This window comes from Aspergillus sydowii (assembly GCF_001890705.1).
Source record: "Aspergillus sydowii CBS 593.65 unplaced genomic scaffold ASPSYscaffold_19, whole genome shotgun sequence".
Lineage (NCBI taxonomy): Eukaryota > Fungi > Ascomycota > Eurotiomycetes > Eurotiales > Aspergillaceae > Aspergillus > Aspergillus sydowii.
Window position 1 is genome coordinate 150,439 of NW_024467877.1, and position 18,501 is coordinate 168,939.

Here is an 18,501-nt window from a genome sequence, read left to right on the forward strand (position 1 = left end):
TAGTCGTCTCCCAAGCACTCTCTACTAGGGTGGTGCTCCTAGGCACGTGCTTGCTATCTTTATTTGTGAACGCAATCTGCGTTTTACGACTACGAAGAGGAACCGCGTTTCCCGGCAAATTAGCCAGCAACCAGCCCTCATGTCCAATGCCATTTAGCTGTGCGATGGATCAAATAACGGAATGGATGGACCGCGCGGTCAATAATATGTATTATGTAGATATGTTGGATTATTATTTTCTCGGGTATGTACAGTGATTGGTATAAACCAAAAAAGAACTAGGTATCTATACAGTATAGACAATCAATCAAGAGCAAGATTGGAAGGGCAAAGGGAGGAATCAGAAAGGAGCCCTCCAAATCAAGCACTCAATTCCATCATCATAGCTTTGTCTCCAAGCAACCGGCGAGTAAACTCACACAAACACACACATTAGTCCGGTAAAGCATTGCTTCTAAGCTTCAGACTCGGGGCAACAAATTTCAAAAGAAATTGTACAAAGAATTGTTTGCTATCATTTCGGTCGTGGACTGCTGTTGCGCGCAACTCATGCAAAGCAAAAGAGTTTGAAGCTCAGTCGTCTATGTTTCTGGCCGTTAATCATGAGCAGTCATAACACATGTTTCTCTGGCATGCCAGATGCGTCGTTTCTTAGCCATGTCGGCGCCGAAGGTGTCCTTGATGAAATCTTCATCGCTGGGGTAAGAGACAGACGCATGATCTGATGTGGCTTTTCCATCCCTTTCGGGGGATGTGCGTAGGAGGCGTAGTTCCTCGACTGTTGCGCCGAATTCGTACTCGCCTCGGCAGAGGATCGTGACGCCGACAGTAGCAGTCGTGCTTTCACCACAGCCTAACACGGGAAGTACCTGCTGCAACATGCCTGTCCAAGCCAAGCGTCTTGGGAGATCAAGCGCAACATTACTTGGTTGATTACGAAGGCTGGGCTGGAGTCGAAGGAGGGTGTGGATGGGCCTAGACGAGCGGTTGTGAACCGTGACAGTAAGATCCAACATCTGGTCAGTTTCGACCCTGTATTTCGACCTCCCCGTTTGAATAACGCTAGCGGGCGTGCCGGTCAGGGAATTCCCGGTGAAGGAAGGTTTTAACGAGAAACTCGTCTCCACATCCTCAAGTCGCAATGCGTCCACCATCCGAGCATTGAAGCGCATGTTTCTCAGGTCAATCGTTCCTTCACGACCACCCAAGGCTTCTTTCCAGGACCCACTGACTCTCTTGAGCAGCTCTTCTCGATACCAGAACGCCTCCCGTGCTGCAGCTTCAGCGTCGAATGTGAGTTTATGTGCACTAACAACAAACTGTCTCTTGGATCCCGTGTTTATAGACGGTATTGAGGCATGAGGGTTTTGTACATAAACACGAGGTAGAACGAGAACAAAGCGCGACATCTGGCCTGGTTGAAGGACCTCACGCAGGGAGTACCGGCCGGCTTCGTCAGCCAACTCCCCGGGTTTGTCCATGACATGCAAAGCAACGGATAACGGATTTGGCCATGCGTTCCGAAGGTCAAGGAGTAGAATGCAGTGATCAGAGCCATATGATCCGCGCGCCAGGTTCGAGAGAACAGTTGAGAAATGATCACTGCTGTGAAGGTCTGAAGATTCGAGCGCTTCGCTGGCGGGACGATTGGCGTCAAGCTTCCCGTTATTCGACCACGCAAAGTCACTACTGAAGGGTAATATATCGCAACGGGCCACTTCCACACTCGCGTTTACAGTTGCCGTGAGCGGTATAAATAGTTGTCTGGTATAGAATATGTCAGGCAGTGCTTCATAAGACACTCCGATGCTGGAATAGTCGATCTGCACCGTAGCTTCCTGCAACCCAGGGTTTCCAGTAACGTTGACAACGAATGTCGCACGTTGCCCCGCAGGGATGGAATAGTCACTTGGATTCAAGCCCTCTCTGCGCCAGTGCAGAGCTGGTCTTGTTAGCTTCAGCGCTAATTCATATATTTCAACTGGGAGCAAGTCCTTGTTGCTCAGTGCGGTCTGTATTTGTTTCGTTGTCGAGTCTTGGAAAGTAAATAGAATAAAGTCGAGATCGCACGAAGATGAGTTGCGTAGTGTGATGCTGAAAGTTGTCCTTTCACCCTCAAGTACCATAAGCGCGGATTGAGAAAGTGATAGCGACTCTATTGTGAGGGACGGCTGCGGCCGGATGACTTTTACCTCACAACATGACGTTTCAGGTCCTTTCTTTGAAAGTGACTTTCCATCCTTGGAGAACGTAGAGCTCCAAGATAGAGGGCGATCAGCAGAAGGCTTCTTGGCCGATAACCCGGTTCGTTTGAATTTCATCTCTATATCAGGTTTCCAGAAATCTTTGAATATAGGGAAGCTTCGCTCCCTACAGTACCGAGCCTTCACAGCACAGCCAGTTATTTTCAATGAGCCCTGCTCATGGGCTATTCCATATACTGTGATGTCCTGAATACAGAGCGGCGGAAGGAGTACCCATTCAGCCACGGCATCCAGAGGCACACCTTCGCTCTCCAGGCGGATCCGTTCAATCTCGACTTCAAATTCGTAAGGATTCTGAAGAGTTACCTGGAATGCTGCATGTTCACCGGCGACCATAAGCAGCTCTGAAGCCTTGCTGGTGGCTTTAGAAAATGGGTTGTACAAGAACGGATCTTTTGGGGATTTTTCGTTTGTCGCAGTAACAGCGTCGAGTTCAGATTTGGATCGACGAACTGGCTTTTTAGGGTCAGTTAGGGATAGTAGCTCAACACCGCGAACTAGGAAATCATCCCAATATTCAGCTTCTAACCCAGCTACACCAAGCCGATTCGCAGCACCAACAGTTCGTTTGATGTTATTCAGAAGGCGAACCTGTTCGTCCGGTTGCAAACAAGGTGCGGTGTAAGACAATGTAGAGAGCATAAGGTCTCCTCGAATGGTTTGAAGCAGCTCAACAGTAAATCGCAGAACGCCACCAAAATCCGGAAGGGCTTCACATGAATTGATGCACATTTTGAGAACATCAATCTTGAGGTTTAGGTCGCCGTAACGATCTAGGACCACGTGTCGAAAAGCTCGTTCAGCGATCCCAGCTACCGAGTCGTACTCAGTGGTTTCCGAATCAGTAGCGCTTCCGGACCTTCTTTTCCCTAGCTCGGTCCAAGACGAAGATTGTACGCCGTATACTTCTCCTATAGTACCGAGAAGCGCGCGCATGCTCTGATCCATGTTCCCTGGGCCTATATCAAGCGCATTAATATCAAAAGCAGTGTCACTGAGCGACGATAAACCTGCTGCAGGGTGGATACCAACTTCAGCAGCCCCGATTTTGCGGGCCGTTACTAAAGCCGGAACCAAAATAGATAGAAGCTCCCTTAAAACGAATGCCTTTTTCCGTGGCAAATCAAGCGTGTTTAGTACAGACACAACACCGATCAGGATAGGTATCGCGTCCGTCGCAGGTAAATCTGAGCTAGCAGAAAGTGGCAGTGCGCGGAAGAGAAAATTCGCAATTTCGTTTTTTCGAAGGATTGTCAGTCCTCGAGGCCGCTCTGGTCGGATTAGAAGTTCCAATGGCTCATTCATCACAACGTGCTTCAAGGCAATGTCATCCAAAGCCCCATCACGGATTCGGGCGGCTACTAATAGCCTGGACAGGCGAATAACTGTTTCAGAAAAGACGAGTTGCGGTAATGGTTCATCTGTAATATTGGCCGCACGATTATACAGATTGAGGATATTGTTTGCTAGGTCAGGCAAAAGGTTTGAGAGGTTTTGGAGGGAAATGATTCGATTCCCTGCAGAGGGCTGGCTGGAAGTTGGATCAAAAGTGATTGCTGCCGTCATTTTGGAAGATTTATCAGCAACAGGATAGCAGATCGGAGGGACCTGCGGATGAAAGGTATTAGTAGCCAATAGACCATAGGGAGAGACCGTAACAAACCTGAAAATCCATGCCCGCCCAAGCAAACATCAGCAAGCAGAGGAGAATTGACTCGAGCGCTTTGGCATGCCACACGTAGTCGCTGCTTGCCCTCGCGTTAGATGCTGCTTCGACGAGTTCCTTCAAGGCATCCGGCCACCTTCCAGACTGGAGGAACAGAGTTCCTATTACGACACCTGAGCGGCCTTTGATCCGGTTTTTCGTCCTATCTGTAGCACTCATGCCACTAGCCGACATCCGATCCCTGCTGTGCTCTTTGGACGACGGTAGGGAGCCTGGTTTACCCAAGGTGGTGTTGGAGCGACTAGCCACCTGTATGGATCGAGTGATCTCGTCGAACGTTGTCGGTGTCTCATGACCTTCAGGTGTCGGTGAGCTTTGGCTGGAGACTTCCGTGGTTTCGGGGGTGCCGCTTGGGTCCGTGGGGAGCTGCGCAGGCATCGTCATCCTATGAAACAGCTTGTCTGTTGGGCGCCGACGCAAATCTGGTCCACGATGCGGACCCCAAGACGAGGCCTTTGGTGATTCAATGGTTGGGATGCTCTGAATAGTCCTTGCAAACTCGTCCATCTCAGAAAGGAGCAGCGACGTGATATCACATAGTACAGTTTTCATCGTGGTAGCCTTAGAGGCCTGCGGAGGCGGAATCCATAGGACGTTATCGGGACCGTTAGAGGCTTTACTAACACCATCGTAATCAAACACTAGAAGCTGATGCACCAACGCTCGTGGGTTCTTTTCCTTAAGTAGCTCGAGTTCTTGTTGGAGATGGCCCAATCCCTCTGGTTTCGGCGACTGGTCAGTATTCGAGTCGACGCCATTTTTGTCTGCACCGCCAGGAAGCTCTGACCCGTCGGCTATTGCAAGAACTACCAACGGCTCCCTAAATAATTCAAATGGATACAATTCCAGGTGTGATATTGGTGGCATGGAAAATGAAAGATCGTAAAGGATAATGCCCGTCGGGAAGGCTAGGGGAGAGAACATGTCTGTCATTGAAAAATCGCGGGGATCAGTGAATCGGTCGTTTGATGTTTTAGGCCACGCCATATAGACAGCTCATCCTCGAGCTTCGAGTCACTCACTTCGATTGGGCCGCGCATCGGGGCTGATGTCCCCCAAGCGGACGACATTTTCGGACTGGAGCCTCGCGGCGAAACTGAGGAAGCGAGATCGCTTAATTCGGCCAACTGGAAGTATCAAAGCTCGCAAGCGCGCGGGCGCAATAGGGGAGAGAGGATCAACGCCCATGGTGACATCCGAAAGGAAGCGAGGCGGAGGCAGTCGGGCGTGATGCACGGGACTGCTTCCAACGGGGCGTACAGGAGTACCGAGAAGTCATGCGAGACAACCGAAGGGGACGAGGCTAGAAGTTTTAGATTGGGATTTCACGCTTGATAGTAGCCGCGACTTGGCCAGTTTGACCGCCAGTCAACGGCAATAATGTAGCGTTGTTGGTGCGGGAGTACACGAGGGATATTCGTCGCAATACACAGTCTCGGGGATCTCCAAATCAACACCTGGGCAACTACTGTTAGGTTCGTCTGGTGCCCGGGAACCTTGGCCCCGTGACCCAACTCCCCGTATTGGGGCGCCGCCAGCGGCGCTGAGTCAGCCAGGTACCGCCGTCACCACACCGCCCCGATAACAATAGTTCCGATAAATACCCCGATAAGAAGGTAGCGCCTCAGCATGACCACCGCTACCTTGGAATAACGATGGATGGAAAGTTGGAAACTCACTGCCTCTGAAGGTTTATCCTTTTTGATTAGGTCATAACAGGTCATACGTGCGGCGTTCTCACTCTACATCTGCTCTTGTTTCTTTTTCTCTTGTGAATCTTGTTTCATGCACTTCTCATTCACATAATACTTTGCCGCAATCTACTTTGTCGTCGGACCCCCACAGCTATTTAACTGCACGCCTGTTTACAACTCAAGTTTTGGAAGCATTTATAATATCACATCATGGCCGAAAAAATCGATTTCGGTGCGCTGAAGGCGCGCACTATGGGGTCTGGAGAAGATGAAGAGGCCGTCACAGTAGATACCCGTGGCCTAATTTCAAAGGTTCTTGCACGGTATTCGGGGAGATGGTAAGGCTCGATCCCACCACCAGCTTTTCATGAAAGTCAAAGTGTTTACTGACAAAGATTCAAAGGACGGTCTTACGCGAGATGATCCAGAATGCAGCTGACGCCAACGCGACAAAAGTCACCATCAGATTTGAGACCTTACCCTCGACCACGGTCCCATTGCCGCCGTCTGCCGATGGCACGACTATGATAAAACACACCATATCGCATCATACCCTCAAGCGTCTCCTAATATCTAACAACGGTGCTCCTTTTAGTGAGAAGGACTGGGCAAGATTGAAGCGCATCGCAGACGGGAACCCCGACGAGACGAAAATTGGAGCTTTTGGTGTCGGTTTCTATAGCGTTTTCGACGACTGCGAGGAGCCTTTTGTGTCTTCTGGCTCAGATGCTATGGCGTTCTATTGGAAGGGGAATGCGCTCTTTACCCGTCGACTGCAGTTGAATGAGAAGGCCAACCCTGAAACAACATTCGTCTTAGACTATCGAAATGATACCTCGCCTGTACCGTCGCTAAAGCAACTTTGCCAGTTCTTGTCCAGTAGCCTTACGTTTGTCAACCTCGAGTGCATAGAGCTGTGGCTTGACGACTGGAATATGCTCCGTTTGGTCAAGAAGGCAGCCCCCAGTATCAATCTCACTATTCCAAGAGACATTGAAACCAAGACGCAGGAAGGGCTAATGAAAATTGCGAGTGTCACGAGAGAGGTTGCACAGGTTGATGCTGTCTGGATGCACGCCGTTGAATGGAATCCGAACGCGAACACGTTTCGCGAGGGTATTAGAGACACCACCGTATCATTGCGCAGCTTCCTGTCTAGGATCACCCAAGGCTCATCCGAGAAGACCGTCGATAACGAGAAAAAGGAGTCTGCCGTTAGTTCAGGAGACTTGACAAAGAGCTCAACAGCGTCAGTATTTTTACACATCAATACTGCAACCATCCAGGCTTCCATCAGCCAGTCTTTGAGCAGCGAACTTGAGCGAGCTACAAGAAAACCACCACCCAAGAAAACATCAATCGCTGTCTTGACGCCTTCGTATGATACGAGCCAGGCGTCTGCGGCTTCTGGATCACAGGCAGAGTTTTTATCCTCTATTCTTCCCTCCAAAGGTGGCAGAGTTTTCATCGGGTTCCCAACGCAGCAAACAACCGGTCTCAATGCCCATATATCTGCACCTTCTGTCATTCCAACAGTTGAACGAGAAAGCATCGATCTCAACACGAGGTACATCAGCAAATGGAACACGGAGATGTTGAGGGCGGCCGGTATAGTTTGTCGAGTCGCTTGGTCCGCAGAGATGGCTTCAATAAAGACCAGAATACTTTCTGCAAAAGATCCCTCAAAGCAGACGAAAATTCGACGAGAAGACATTGTGAATGTGCTTCCTGAAACTATCCATACTGCGAATCAATTCGTGTTTCGTGAGTCTACACCGTCGTCATTGCTGGGGCAGACAATGGAAGACGCATTTTGGACTTGTAATAAAAATGCTTCTATTGAGGTACTTTCCACGTGTGGTATTGTTCAAAATTACCAGGTGCGCATGGCCGCAAAGGACTTGACGTTCCTAGAATCTATACCTGTATTGCCAGATGAGTTCGTGGAGGGCTCGAAAGAGTTTGTCAAAAAGTTGACGATGCTGGGGCTTGTAACCGAAGTTACGGTCTCTGATATCAAGCGTGAACTAGAGACCAGTCCGTTACGTCCCTCTCAGATTACAGAATTTCTTTCCTGGTTAAGTCGAAGAGCTATTTCTAGTCAGCTCGATCCATATTCCGTGAAAAGCATACTGGATGGCGCAGTAGCTTCTGATTATGAGAATGGTACTGCCAGTGGGTTGATTGTTTTCTCTGAAGTATCGCTTTTTTTGAATCCCCAGCGTATACCTGCCGACCTTCCTTTGCCGCCAACCGTGATGCCGTTCAAGTACACCAAATCCTTGGCCAGGAAAGAGTTAGAGTCGTTCGGTTGGGATGAATTGCCTATGATTCCCTGGTTAGCCTGGCTTCTCAGCAATTCCGGAAACCGAAATGTCCTTCCTCTGTCGCAAGACATCACGCAGACCTCAGCATTCGCAGCACAGGTGCTACCAGTTATATCGAAACAATGGGAGAGTCTGACCCAAACCGCAAGGGAAAAAGTGATTGATCTGCTACAAGTACATACCGTCATTCCTACTAGAATTGGCATGAAACAACCGGGCGAAACATACTTTCCTTCCGTCCGTCTTTTTGACGATCTGCCTGTTATACATGGACTCCAGGGGGTAAAAGAGAAATTTCTGACTGCGCTTGGAGTACGGAAAACCGTCGAGCTCGGTGTCATTTTTGAGCGCCTTCTAAATAACCCTGATACAGTTGACGGGAAACTACAGAACAAGCGCAAGTGGAGCCACGTCGATTTGATACGATATCTGGCGTCCGTCAGCAGTGATATTCCTGCCAGTGACATTAAACGCCTCAAAGACACGAGTTTCTGCGCCGCCGAGTCGAGCATTAGTCGTGAGAGTTCAAAGGCATTAGACCAGAAGCGCTATAAAGCTCAGGAACTCTTTGAGCCGAACGATTCTCTTAGAGCCCTTGGGCTTCCAGTTATTGAATGGCCAGGGATGTTCGTATCCAGCGGTATCGAGGGGAGATTCTTGGCTAGGTTAGGGCTAAAAAACTTCCCAACAGCAATTGAAGTCATACGAATCATGGCCAAGGCGGCTGCTTCGAACAATTGGACCCTGCATGGGAAGGCCATGGCTTATTATGTCACCGAGTATGATTCGAAAGGCTATGGCATTTTTGATTGCAGCGCGGTTACCGAGCAGTTTTTGCCAATTGAAAAGCCGAACAACTTCGTTAATGAGAATTTGAGCGATAAACAAGCGGCTATATTCAACTCACCGACGGACGGACAGTCTAACATCAGTTCTCCGAGCAAGTGTTATACAGATGAAGGTGCCGCCTTTTTTGGTTTCAATATTCTCCGCAAGGACCTCCATCGTCATGCCCCGAAGCTCGGTGTCAAACAACATCCCAAACTTTCCGACTGCCTTGATATGTTGATACGTAGACCACCATCTACAAAGCATGATGCAAGATTCCTTTATCGATATCTTGCCGGGAGAGTGTCTGAGCTTAATCAGCGCGATATAGATCGCGTTGGAGGTGCCGATATAGTGCCGATCCAAAACAACAGGGCCGCCAAAGATGGGACAATACGTCGTGTAGCGCCAAGGCTTTGCTATCTCGGAGAGGGCGAAGATTACAAAGACTTGTTTGATTTCGTCGACTTTGGTCAGGAGGCAAACCTCTTCCTGATGGCCGTTGGGTCAAAAAGAGAACCAACAAAAGTTGAGTTGGCGCAGATGGTAGTCAGAGAACCGGCTAGGATTTCCTCTATCTTTCAAAGTGCCGAAAAATATCTCAAGTTGTTGAGAACGCTTGCTGAAAACGTGTCTGTTCTCAAGAAACACAAAGGACTATTCCAGGAGATGAAAAAGTCAGCTTTCTTACTTGCTAGCAAAGACATCGTTACGACCACGGAACAGTCCAGAAGTGAAATGAAAAAAGGCTTTGATAATTCTGACGACGAAGACGAAGCTGAAGAGGAAGGCATCAAGGAATGGACGCTGGCCGCAGCAAAAGACGTCATTGTTGTCGATGACTTCCAAAGCTTTGTTCTCTTCAAAGAGCACGTATTGGCCGCGCCCCAGGAAGAGGCACTTGAGAACTTCTACGTTGCATTAGGGGCAATGCCTCTCAGTCAGCTTGTGGAAGAACGAGCTCACTGGGGACCAGTGTCTGCTGATCAGCGCTCTGCTGTCAAATTACTAAAACTGATCAAAGAGCGTTCAAGGCTTTTCCTCCATGATCAACCTTCGGAAGCAGTACGGCATGACAATCGATGGATTGATAAGAACCTCAAAGTCCAGGTTGTTCAGTCTATCGCCATCACACGGTCTCTCAAGGGCCGCCGTATATCTTACCAGCAGGAACGAAAGGCAATAGTTACCGAGGTCTCGAGAGAACATGTCATGCGAATATGCCCCGGCCGGTATGATTTCTACGAGATTAGCCAAGCACTTTCGCACTTGATTCTCTCTCGCCCAAAGCTTCATTCGCCGCTCACCTTGGAAATGCTGCTGAAAACTGATTTGTTGGAGCTGAGAGGGCGCGGCTATAATGTGGAGCGCATTCTAAAACAGAAGGCTCAAGAAGCCCGAATCGCAGAGGATCGGCGACAGCAGCAGCTGGAGGAAGAACGCCGGCGTTTACAAGAAAAGGAAGAGGCACTGGCCGAAGAAGCTAAGAACCATACACCTGAGAAGCAGGGCCCAGCTCCAATGCCCGGCGTCTTTCCGGACTCGCCATCGTCGAAGGGCATCCGTCCCACCTCGCCATCGGAGTCGACCAAAGACAAGCGCCATGGTCTATTTTCCTCTTTCACAAAACATTTCAAGGACGGGAATCGATCGTCCTGGAATCCCTTCAGCGAGACCTCCGCATCGCCTGATCCTCCTAATGATGTTCCTCTTCCGCAACCCCCACCTAAAGAACCAAAACCACCTCTCCCAGAGCCTTCCGTGACCGTAAGCTCTCCCTTACAGCTGCAAAAGAAATTACTCTCTGCTGTCCAAGCCAGCCGGCCGCATGGGTCGTCCGGTGTATTCTCCAGGCCACAGACAAACCAACTCAATGAATTGAAGTCTTATTGCGATGAGAAACCTGGGCATGATCTAGAATTTGCGGCGACACTTCCTTGTCGAGTCAATGTCCTAGTTGCAAGAACGGTCCCCGAGAGGTCTGCTTTCCTTGCTCAGAACAGTGCTGGGATGAATCTGTTTGGTTCTATACTGCTTGACTGTGCCGATGTTTTCTCTCTGAGGCCTGACACTCTAAGTATTTTCCATGACCCAGGTTCGAAGTCCATCGCGTTCAACCGAGCCGGTAGTGTCTTCTGTAATTATTATTATTTCCAGCAGCTACACGAAAAGGCATTGGTCCAAAGCGCAACTCCGGACCGGGCTGAGGCAACAGTCTACTGGTGGGTCATTCTCTGCCATGAGTTAGCGCACAATCTGGTTCAAGACCATAGCTCCGCCCATAGCTACTACACGTATGATTGGTATCCCTCTGATATGAATTGCTTATATGCTAATGCTCTGCTGCAGTGAAAGCTTTGTGAGCCAATACTTCCCTAAGGTAGCAACTAAAGTCGCAACTGCGGCTACGAAGAGCCCCAGGGCCCTGGAAATTAATTCCGGTCTCCCTTCTATGGATTAAGATGCATCAGGCCATGTCCCAAATGTTCATGATTGTCCAATGTGCTAAATTTAGCGGGTTTTCGAATTTTCAGTTGGAGTAGTTATATGCATACCGCATAGTCTTGACGGACTTGTCTGTTAACATAGCGTTCCATTTCCCTTCGTTCTTTAGGCTGAGTCCTAATTCACTATTTCGGCGGTCTAAAACTTCTAAACTTCTAGAACTCCTTGTAGAAAAGACGTTGAAACCAGCGTGGCGATGTGGAACGGTTCGAGGCCCCACAGGTCCCTAACCTTTTCCCGGGGAAATCTTCATCTTTGCCGCTTCCGCCACCATCAGACCAGGACGTTCAAAAGAAGTACTTGCGTCCCCATCATGCACACTTCGAATCAAAGATAGACAATGGTTGTGCGTGTCTTTCAAATTAACTCAAAACAGCCTACTATCAGCCAGCCAGTCATCTTTTAGTGCTGTCGTCTGGTGGTATAGAAAGGCGCGGATTTTATTTTTTTTTGCACCCGATTACTCTACCATACTTCCATCATCTCTACCAGGTTTGCTTTGCTTTCGTTCTTCGCTAAAATATCACGATTCTTCCCATATATTCCCACTTCCTTCCGAAATGGCGCCACTACTTGGCGACTGGACAGCGCCCAATACTGATCATGACACGGGAGTCGATCATCAAGGGCCCCGGCAAAGAAGTATACTTTATATTGATGCTTATGATTCTTTCTCTTACAATGTCGTTGCAATGATAGAAGAGGTCCTTGGAGCCCGAGTTACAGTGATGATGATTGATGCGGAATGGCCGGATGGCAACATGGTGGAATTTCTTCACCACTACGATGCGGTCGTCCTGGGGCCAGGACCGGGGGACCCCAATGTTCCCGAAGATGTCGGCGTTATGGCAGATATCTGGAATATCAGCAGCTCACATACGCTGCCCGTTTTGGGTATTTGCCTTGGATTCCAGAGTTTGTGTCTTCATCACGGGATTTCTGTAGGGCGACTACCAGAGCCTCTGCACGGACAGGTTCATCGAATTACAACGATGCAGAGGGATATTTTCAAAGACTTACGAGATTTGGATGTTACTCTATATCACTCACTTTATGCCATGTTTGATGATCTGGAGGACTCAACACCGAATTCGGATCTTGATATCCTTGCTTGGTTTTCCACTGAATCAGATGCATCGTCCTCTTCTACGAAGCGGATTCCAATGGCTGTAAGGCATAGGAAAAAGCCTTTCTGGGGTGTACAGTTTCATCCTGAATCTTGCAAGTCTGACCGGGAAGCATGCAACGAGCTGCTCCGCAAGTGGTGGAGTATGTCTGTCAAGTACAATAAGAGCAATAACCGCGAAGGATATGGGACATTGCCCACCAATATCATTCGACCGTCAAGCGAAGAAACGAGTCTGCCAAATGTTGCCTACACGATGGTAAATTGGTGTGCATCATCTTCGGCGCAGTGCGCCTTTCGGTCTGTCAGCACACGTCAACCAGATACTGAAGGAATTTGCGAAATCTTCAACGACCCACGTCTTCCCGCTGTCCTGTTTCAGTCGAACGGGAAACATAGTATCATATCTGTACCAAGTCCGGGCAGCTGGAGGCTTGAATACTATTCTGAGGAGCAGTCTCTATCACTGCAACGTTCCCGAGCATTCTCCAGCATACATGATTCTCCAGAAGCTGCAAGCGCAAAGGTTGAAGCGGCCTCATCAGTGTCTCAGTTTTGGGATATCCTAAGATATTTGGTGGACTTAAAGAAAGTCGAGTCGGGCGACAGTGAAGTTCCTTTTTGGGCAGGGTTTCTTGGTTATTTTTCCTACGAGCTAGGCCTGGCCTGTCTTGCTCAACCGAAGCACGAGAGTGGAATCTTTCAAAACGAGCACCCCTCTCTAGGCATTGCCGGTACTGAAGACCCGCCCGATGTTAGTCTCATATGGACTGAGAGGAGCATTGTTGTGGATAATGAGACTGGCCGGGTAACGGTACAGTCTACTAGGGAAGAGGATAATTTACCAGCTGGCTGGCTAGATTATGCCGTGAACACGCTGAAGAATTTCTTTTGCGTCATTGTCCCCCCATCTTCCGGGAATTCCATTGCTGATGAAGAGTTCCTGGATTCAATTTTGACTAGGGGGGTGGTTCATTTCCCAACTGAAGAATCATATCGAAGCCAGGTTGAGGCTTGCAAAAACGAACTGAGAGCGGGTGAGTCCTATGAGTTGTGCCTCACATGCGAAACATCAATCACTTTACCCTCCCCAGATACCACTGCTGAGCGCATGGACTTTCCTTGGATACTGTACAAGCGACTACGGAAATATAATCCCGCCGCATTCAGCGCCTTCGCGAGGCTCGGAAATGTTAAAATTGTGAGCAGCAGCCCGGAGTGCTTCCTCAACTGGGACCGGCACTCGACATTGGAGATGAAGCCAATGAAAGGCACTGTGAGGAAATCCGACAGTATGACGATGGAAAGGGCACGAGAAATTCTTGGCTCTACCAAGGAAATGGCTGAGAATCTTATGATTGCGGACCTCATACGGCATGATCTCTACGGCATCTGCGGTGCGGGCAACGTTCACGTAGAAAAACTGCTTGAAGTGGAGGACCATGGGCGAGTTTACCAAATGGTCACCCACGTCAAAGGGCATATTGACCCCTGCCGACACGGCTATGCTGCGAAAGGTCTACCGCGGCTAGAGTCATCGAATATGCTGGGATATGGACTCACGGCATTACAAAGGTGTCTTCCCCCAGGGTCGATGACTGGCGCTCCGAAAGAACGATCTTGCACGCACCTTTCTTCAATCGAAGGCCGGAAGCGTGGCATTTACTCTGGAGTTATGGGCTTCCTCGACCTTGGAGGAGGAGGAAGCTTCTCTGTCCTGATTCGCTCCGCTTTCAGCTCCTCGGATGACCGAGCTGATATTCAGAAATGGAGAATCGGTGCTGGCGGTGCGGTTACCATGCTGAGCAGCGCTGAAGGTGAATGGGATGAAATGCTCACCAAGCTCCGGACCGTCTCTGGAATATTCATGCCTTCACATGCGTAATAATACCGCATACGAACTGTACGAGGTGTCACTCAAATTACTACGGAAAAATGGTTTCTATCGTTGACATTTTGACGTACATATTGCATGGCAACGATTTCAACAGTTGCCCTTGAACGATTGATGTGAATAATGTACAAATGGTTAGACAGTCGGTTTCAACACTCAGCGTGGGAATTGGCGTTTTTGGTTGCATAATTGGCGGAGTTGGCTTAAAACCTTAAATTTTGGACCTTGACTTAACTCAAAGGTCACTTACATAAATTTTAATGAAACTCAACGATTTTCAATTGTTTTGATGTTTCTCTTTGCCCTCGTTCTATACCAAGCTGCAAACGGTGCAAACCGAGCTCATCCTCCGCGGAGTACCTATTGGCCCGAGCTTCGAGACCTTTCACTAGGCAATCTTGTTCTCTATCAGATACCTAGCTCACTTATTTCTTCATTGCGGTAACAGTTAAGCATGGCCGGCACACAAGACCCTTCCGCGTTGGAGGAAATTCTCTGGCGCTCTCCATCACACGTACAGATGATGGGCGGATATCTCCATTCGAATAACAGTAGGGATCTCCCTCGCTGAATTCTCGAGTTCTTGTCTTGATTGATGCAATTAATTGTCTTCGTTGACTAGTCCTCTTCTACTTCGCCGAGTCTCCCTTCTTCGATGCGACCTCGAACAATGCCTCCCTAGCCATCCAAGCGAATTACAATGAAGCCTTCCGTCACTTCGTGGAGACAAGAGAAGCCTTCGAGGGCCGCTTGAAGACCATGCAAGGCCTAGAGTTCATAGTTGGCTACGATCCGTTACAGGCCGCAGCGGGATCGAATGCCCAGTTTGCACATGAGCCGTCCAACGTGTGGGTGATTCGGAAACAGATGAGGCGGAAACGATCGGGTTTTGAAGACGAGGTCGTGGCCTTAGCTACATTCTTTGTGGTTGGGGACTGCATCTACATGGCCCCTTCGGCTGCAAGTATTTTAGGGAACAGAATTGTATGTTTTGCGGTCCAGCATTGGTTGTTCAGTGCTGGCAGGTCTAACATTGCGTCCTCGTTATAGCTTTCAGCAGTCACTTCTCTTTCAAGCTTGATGAAGACTGCATCGACATTACCCAACTTCACACCGTCACATGGACACACGTACCTCCCGCCCGCGCCGAAATCGACGGATGCAGGTCAGCTAGGCGTACAGACGCAGACAAGCAAAGAGAACACGCCAATGCCGGACGATGCAACAAACAAAACGCAATCCTTTACCGGATCGCAAGCAGACGCCAGCTCTTCAGTGAGTGACATGATGACTCTGGCAGAATCATTTAACCTTCTAGCTCGGTATGGAGACGAGTTCATGGATGAGACTCCGTTGGTGGGAGAGCCGGGATCCTTTATTTTGTCTAGGGCAGGGGATACAGACCGAGGCGCCACTTCGAAACAGCAACAACTCCCGAGCACTGCCGCTCCAGGCCGAATTGGAACACCACAAACCAAGGCTGATACGCCAGGGAAATCCTCCGATAAAGGCAGCACAGTAGAGGAGCCCAAGCGGAAGAAGAAGAGCAAACCAGGTAGTTAGCCTCGAGTGTATGTTGACTTTGTGATACCCATAGCCAGTGAAATCATGCATCTGGGCCCAAGCAAAACATCCCTCGTGATATGTGTATGCCGATAAATCATCCAGAACAACTTAACATTGGGTGGAAAGGGACGCAACTATCATAGTTGTTTGCGGTGCCTGCAAAGCCCCTCCATGACTCATCTCATTACCTATCTAAGTGAACCCCGAGAGTTCGCCGCCCCAGAATATTGCCCATTAATCATAACAAAACGTGTATTTTCCCAATTTCTAGACCATAGAAATTCTCTCAAATCACTTGCGGAAGTTCAATTTAATTTAGTCAAAATGACAACCCCCGAATCCAAACGCCCCGTAGTTTGCGTCTTGTACGTTCTGCGACACCTTGCCCCTCCCCCGCTATACTTGCGTTTTATCCCGCTACTGAAAGAATAAACAAACCGCTCCTTACTTAAAAGCATAAGGCTAACATGAAGTTTCTCAAGCTGCGGCTCCGTCGAAGGCACTAACCCCGCACACATGGATACCGCCCGACGCCTCGCCCAGATTTTCCACGAGAACAACATCCAGCTCGTCTACGGTGGCGGCACAAAGGGCCTGATGGGCGAGATCGCGCGCACGCTGGTATCCCTCTCGGGCCCCAACGCCGTACACGGAATTATTCCGCGTGCTCTTGTGAGCGTTGAACCAGGTTATAAGAGCAAGAACCAGGAAAAGACGCCTTCGACGTCCTCAGCGGCCAGTACTGCAGGCGGCGGGGGGAAGGAAGCCGAGCGGGTTGTTGATGATAGCGGGGCGTCGTCTTCTGAATTCGGACTTACGACGATCGTTGCGGACATGCATACTAGAAAGCGAACGATGGCGCAGAAGGTCAAAGAAGGAGGCCCCGGGAGTGGGTTTGTTGCGCTGGCTGGGGGCTTTGGGACGATTGAGGAGGTTATGGAGATGACAACGTGGAATCAGTTAGGGATCCATCACCTGGGAGTTGTGCTGTTGAATGTTGCTGGGTACTGGGATGGGTTGTTGGAGTGGGTGAAAAACTCGGTGAGGGAGGGGTATGTATCCAAGGAGAATGGAGGGATCCTGGTAGAGGCGAAGACCGTTGAGGAGGTATGGCCGAAGCTGGTGCAATATCAGGTGAGTGAGGGGAGATACCAATTGAATTGGTCAGATGAGTAAATGAAGGGAGCGAGTCGCGGCACGTGAATAGAGTGAATAGTACAAGCTAGATATGGATTAGACAATGTCAATTACGGATAAAACATGGTGTGGCATGAATGGAAATCTTGTCATATTATTCCCGATATCAGGAGTAAGGCATTTTCATGTCTATGGCGTAAGTTCACATTTATGAATCGACCTCCATCGTTTCAGTCTCCTTGGTCTCGCCGGCGTCCGACCGGTCCAGGGCTTCGAAGAGCGGAAGGAGGTGCTGGCCTTCGTAAAGTTTGAAGTTCTCAGTTTTTCCGGTATCGCTTGCAAGGCCCACCACGCTGATAGATGTGTTGTCCACCGTCAACTCTTTATCCTGGGAAAGAGTCTCCTTGAGAGCACGAAGTCCATGGGTGACGAGCTCGTCCCGAGAAGACTCTGTGATCTTGTCTAGATTGCGCTCCAAGTAGGTCCGGGCCATCTGGGACCGTGCTCCGATAGCACAGGCGAGCATCTCCTGGGCCATGCCGGAGGGCTGGAACTCGAATAGGTGAGGGCCAGCTTCATCCACTCCAGCAACGAGCAGACCAACACCATATGGTCGCTTTCCGTACTGTTGCGTGTTTGTTTGAGCACGGTCTGCAATTTGGTTGACAATGCGATTCACAGGCAAAGGTCGGCCGTAAGTCATCCGGGAGCTGAGACACTGTTGCTTCATGTAGTTGGATAGTACACGGGCGTCTGACGCCAGACCGGCGATAGCGACACCCATATGCGAGTCGACCTCGATGATCTTCTTCTGGTATGAGGAGAGTTCTTCGGCGTTTCTCTATAAATGTAATTCGATGTTAGATTCCGTTCAACCCCGTTTATATGATGGTTGATGTATTTGACGGGGTCCCGAACCTTAAGACCAACCAGCACGGCATGTGTCTTATTGACCAGACCAACCACGACGGAACCCTGCTTGACTGCCTCCTGCGCATACTCTACCTGGAATATCCGGCCTTGCGGGGAGCTTCATTGGAACGAAAAGTTAGCCCAAGGATCTTCGGAGGCTTAAATGGAGAGCTCATACAAGGTGACCGCATCGTTGTCGTAGTTGTTTCTGAACATCTTGAGAGCTTGAGCTGGGCGATATTATGCTCGAAATGAAAATTTAACGAATATGTAATTATCTCCTGGAGTAGATAAACCAGGGAGCAGGAATTCAAAAGGAAAGTTGATGGGGAGACGAAAGCGAGATACCAGGCAGACAGCAACTGACGCAAAACATGGAGTCCCAAAGGAAGCTCCACGAAGGCTGGTGGTGAGCCTGGCCGCCTCAAGCTGCCAAGCCTCAGCTGCCGCCCGAATCCAACCTCACGTCACCCGCATTCATTCATTGTTCATCTTGCGACGAAGTAGACCGGTTGAGACAAA

At 49.4% G+C, this 18,501-nt stretch overlaps 6 protein-coding genes across 6 annotated transcripts; 4 read left to right on the forward strand and 2 right to left on the reverse strand.

Annotated features, from left to right (window-relative positions):
- Nucleotides 1-596: 596 nt before the first annotated feature.
- On the reverse strand, nucleotides 597-4,914 carry ASPSYDRAFT_164139 (TRAPPII-specific subunit TRS120; the record flags this gene model as incomplete). The annotated part of the gene is made up of 2 exons (XM_040843230.1): nucleotides 597-3,872; nucleotides 3,928-4,914. 2 exons carry the CDS (start codon nucleotides 4,912-4,914, stop codon nucleotides 597-599), a joined length of 4,263 nt encoding a protein of 1,420 aa, XP_040696418.1.
- Nucleotides 4,915-5,621: 707 nt separating this feature from the next.
- Nucleotides 5,622-11,481, forward strand: ASPSYDRAFT_137627 (histidine kinase-like ATPase domain-containing protein). The gene is made up of 3 exons (XM_040840796.1): nucleotides 5,622-6,022; nucleotides 6,088-11,133; nucleotides 11,189-11,481. Exons 1-3 carry the CDS (start codon nucleotides 5,895-5,897, stop codon nucleotides 11,298-11,300), a joined length of 5,286 nt encoding a protein of 1,761 aa, XP_040696419.1. The 5' UTR covers nucleotides 5,622-5,894; the 3' UTR covers nucleotides 11,301-11,481.
- A 170-nt stretch (nucleotides 11,482-11,651) lies between these two features.
- Nucleotides 11,652-14,561, forward strand: pabA (aminodeoxychorismate synthase pabA). Its single transcript, XM_040848348.1, has one exon. It carries the CDS (start codon nucleotides 11,905-11,907, stop codon nucleotides 14,353-14,355), a length of 2,451 nt encoding a protein of 816 aa, XP_040696420.1. The 5' UTR covers nucleotides 11,652-11,904; the 3' UTR covers nucleotides 14,356-14,561.
- Nucleotides 14,562-14,587: 26 nt separating this feature from the next.
- Nucleotides 14,588-16,014, forward strand: med6 (mediator complex subunit MED6). Its single transcript, XM_040849412.1, has 3 exons — nucleotides 14,588-14,915; nucleotides 14,987-15,348; nucleotides 15,415-16,014. Exons 1-3 carry the CDS (start codon nucleotides 14,819-14,821, stop codon nucleotides 15,925-15,927), a joined length of 972 nt encoding a protein of 323 aa, XP_040696421.1. The 5' UTR covers nucleotides 14,588-14,818; the 3' UTR covers nucleotides 15,928-16,014.
- Nucleotides 16,015-16,254: 240 nt separating this feature from the next.
- Nucleotides 16,255-17,106, forward strand: ASPSYDRAFT_62668 (LOG family protein; the record flags this gene model as incomplete). Its single annotated transcript, XM_040850152.1, has 2 exons — nucleotides 16,255-16,295; nucleotides 16,413-17,106. 2 exons carry the CDS (start codon nucleotides 16,255-16,257, stop codon nucleotides 17,104-17,106), a joined length of 735 nt encoding a protein of 244 aa, XP_040696422.1.
- Nucleotides 17,107-17,275: 169 nt separating this feature from the next.
- On the reverse strand, nucleotides 17,276-18,195 carry pre5 (proteasome core particle subunit alpha 6; the record flags this gene model as incomplete). The annotated part of the gene is made up of 3 exons (XM_040843232.1): nucleotides 17,276-17,908; nucleotides 17,986-18,097; nucleotides 18,158-18,195. The coding sequence occupies 3 exons, from the start codon at nucleotides 18,193-18,195 to the stop codon at nucleotides 17,276-17,278; spliced, it is 783 nt and encodes a 260-aa protein (XP_040696423.1).
- Between the last annotated feature and the right edge of the window lie 306 nt (nucleotides 18,196-18,501).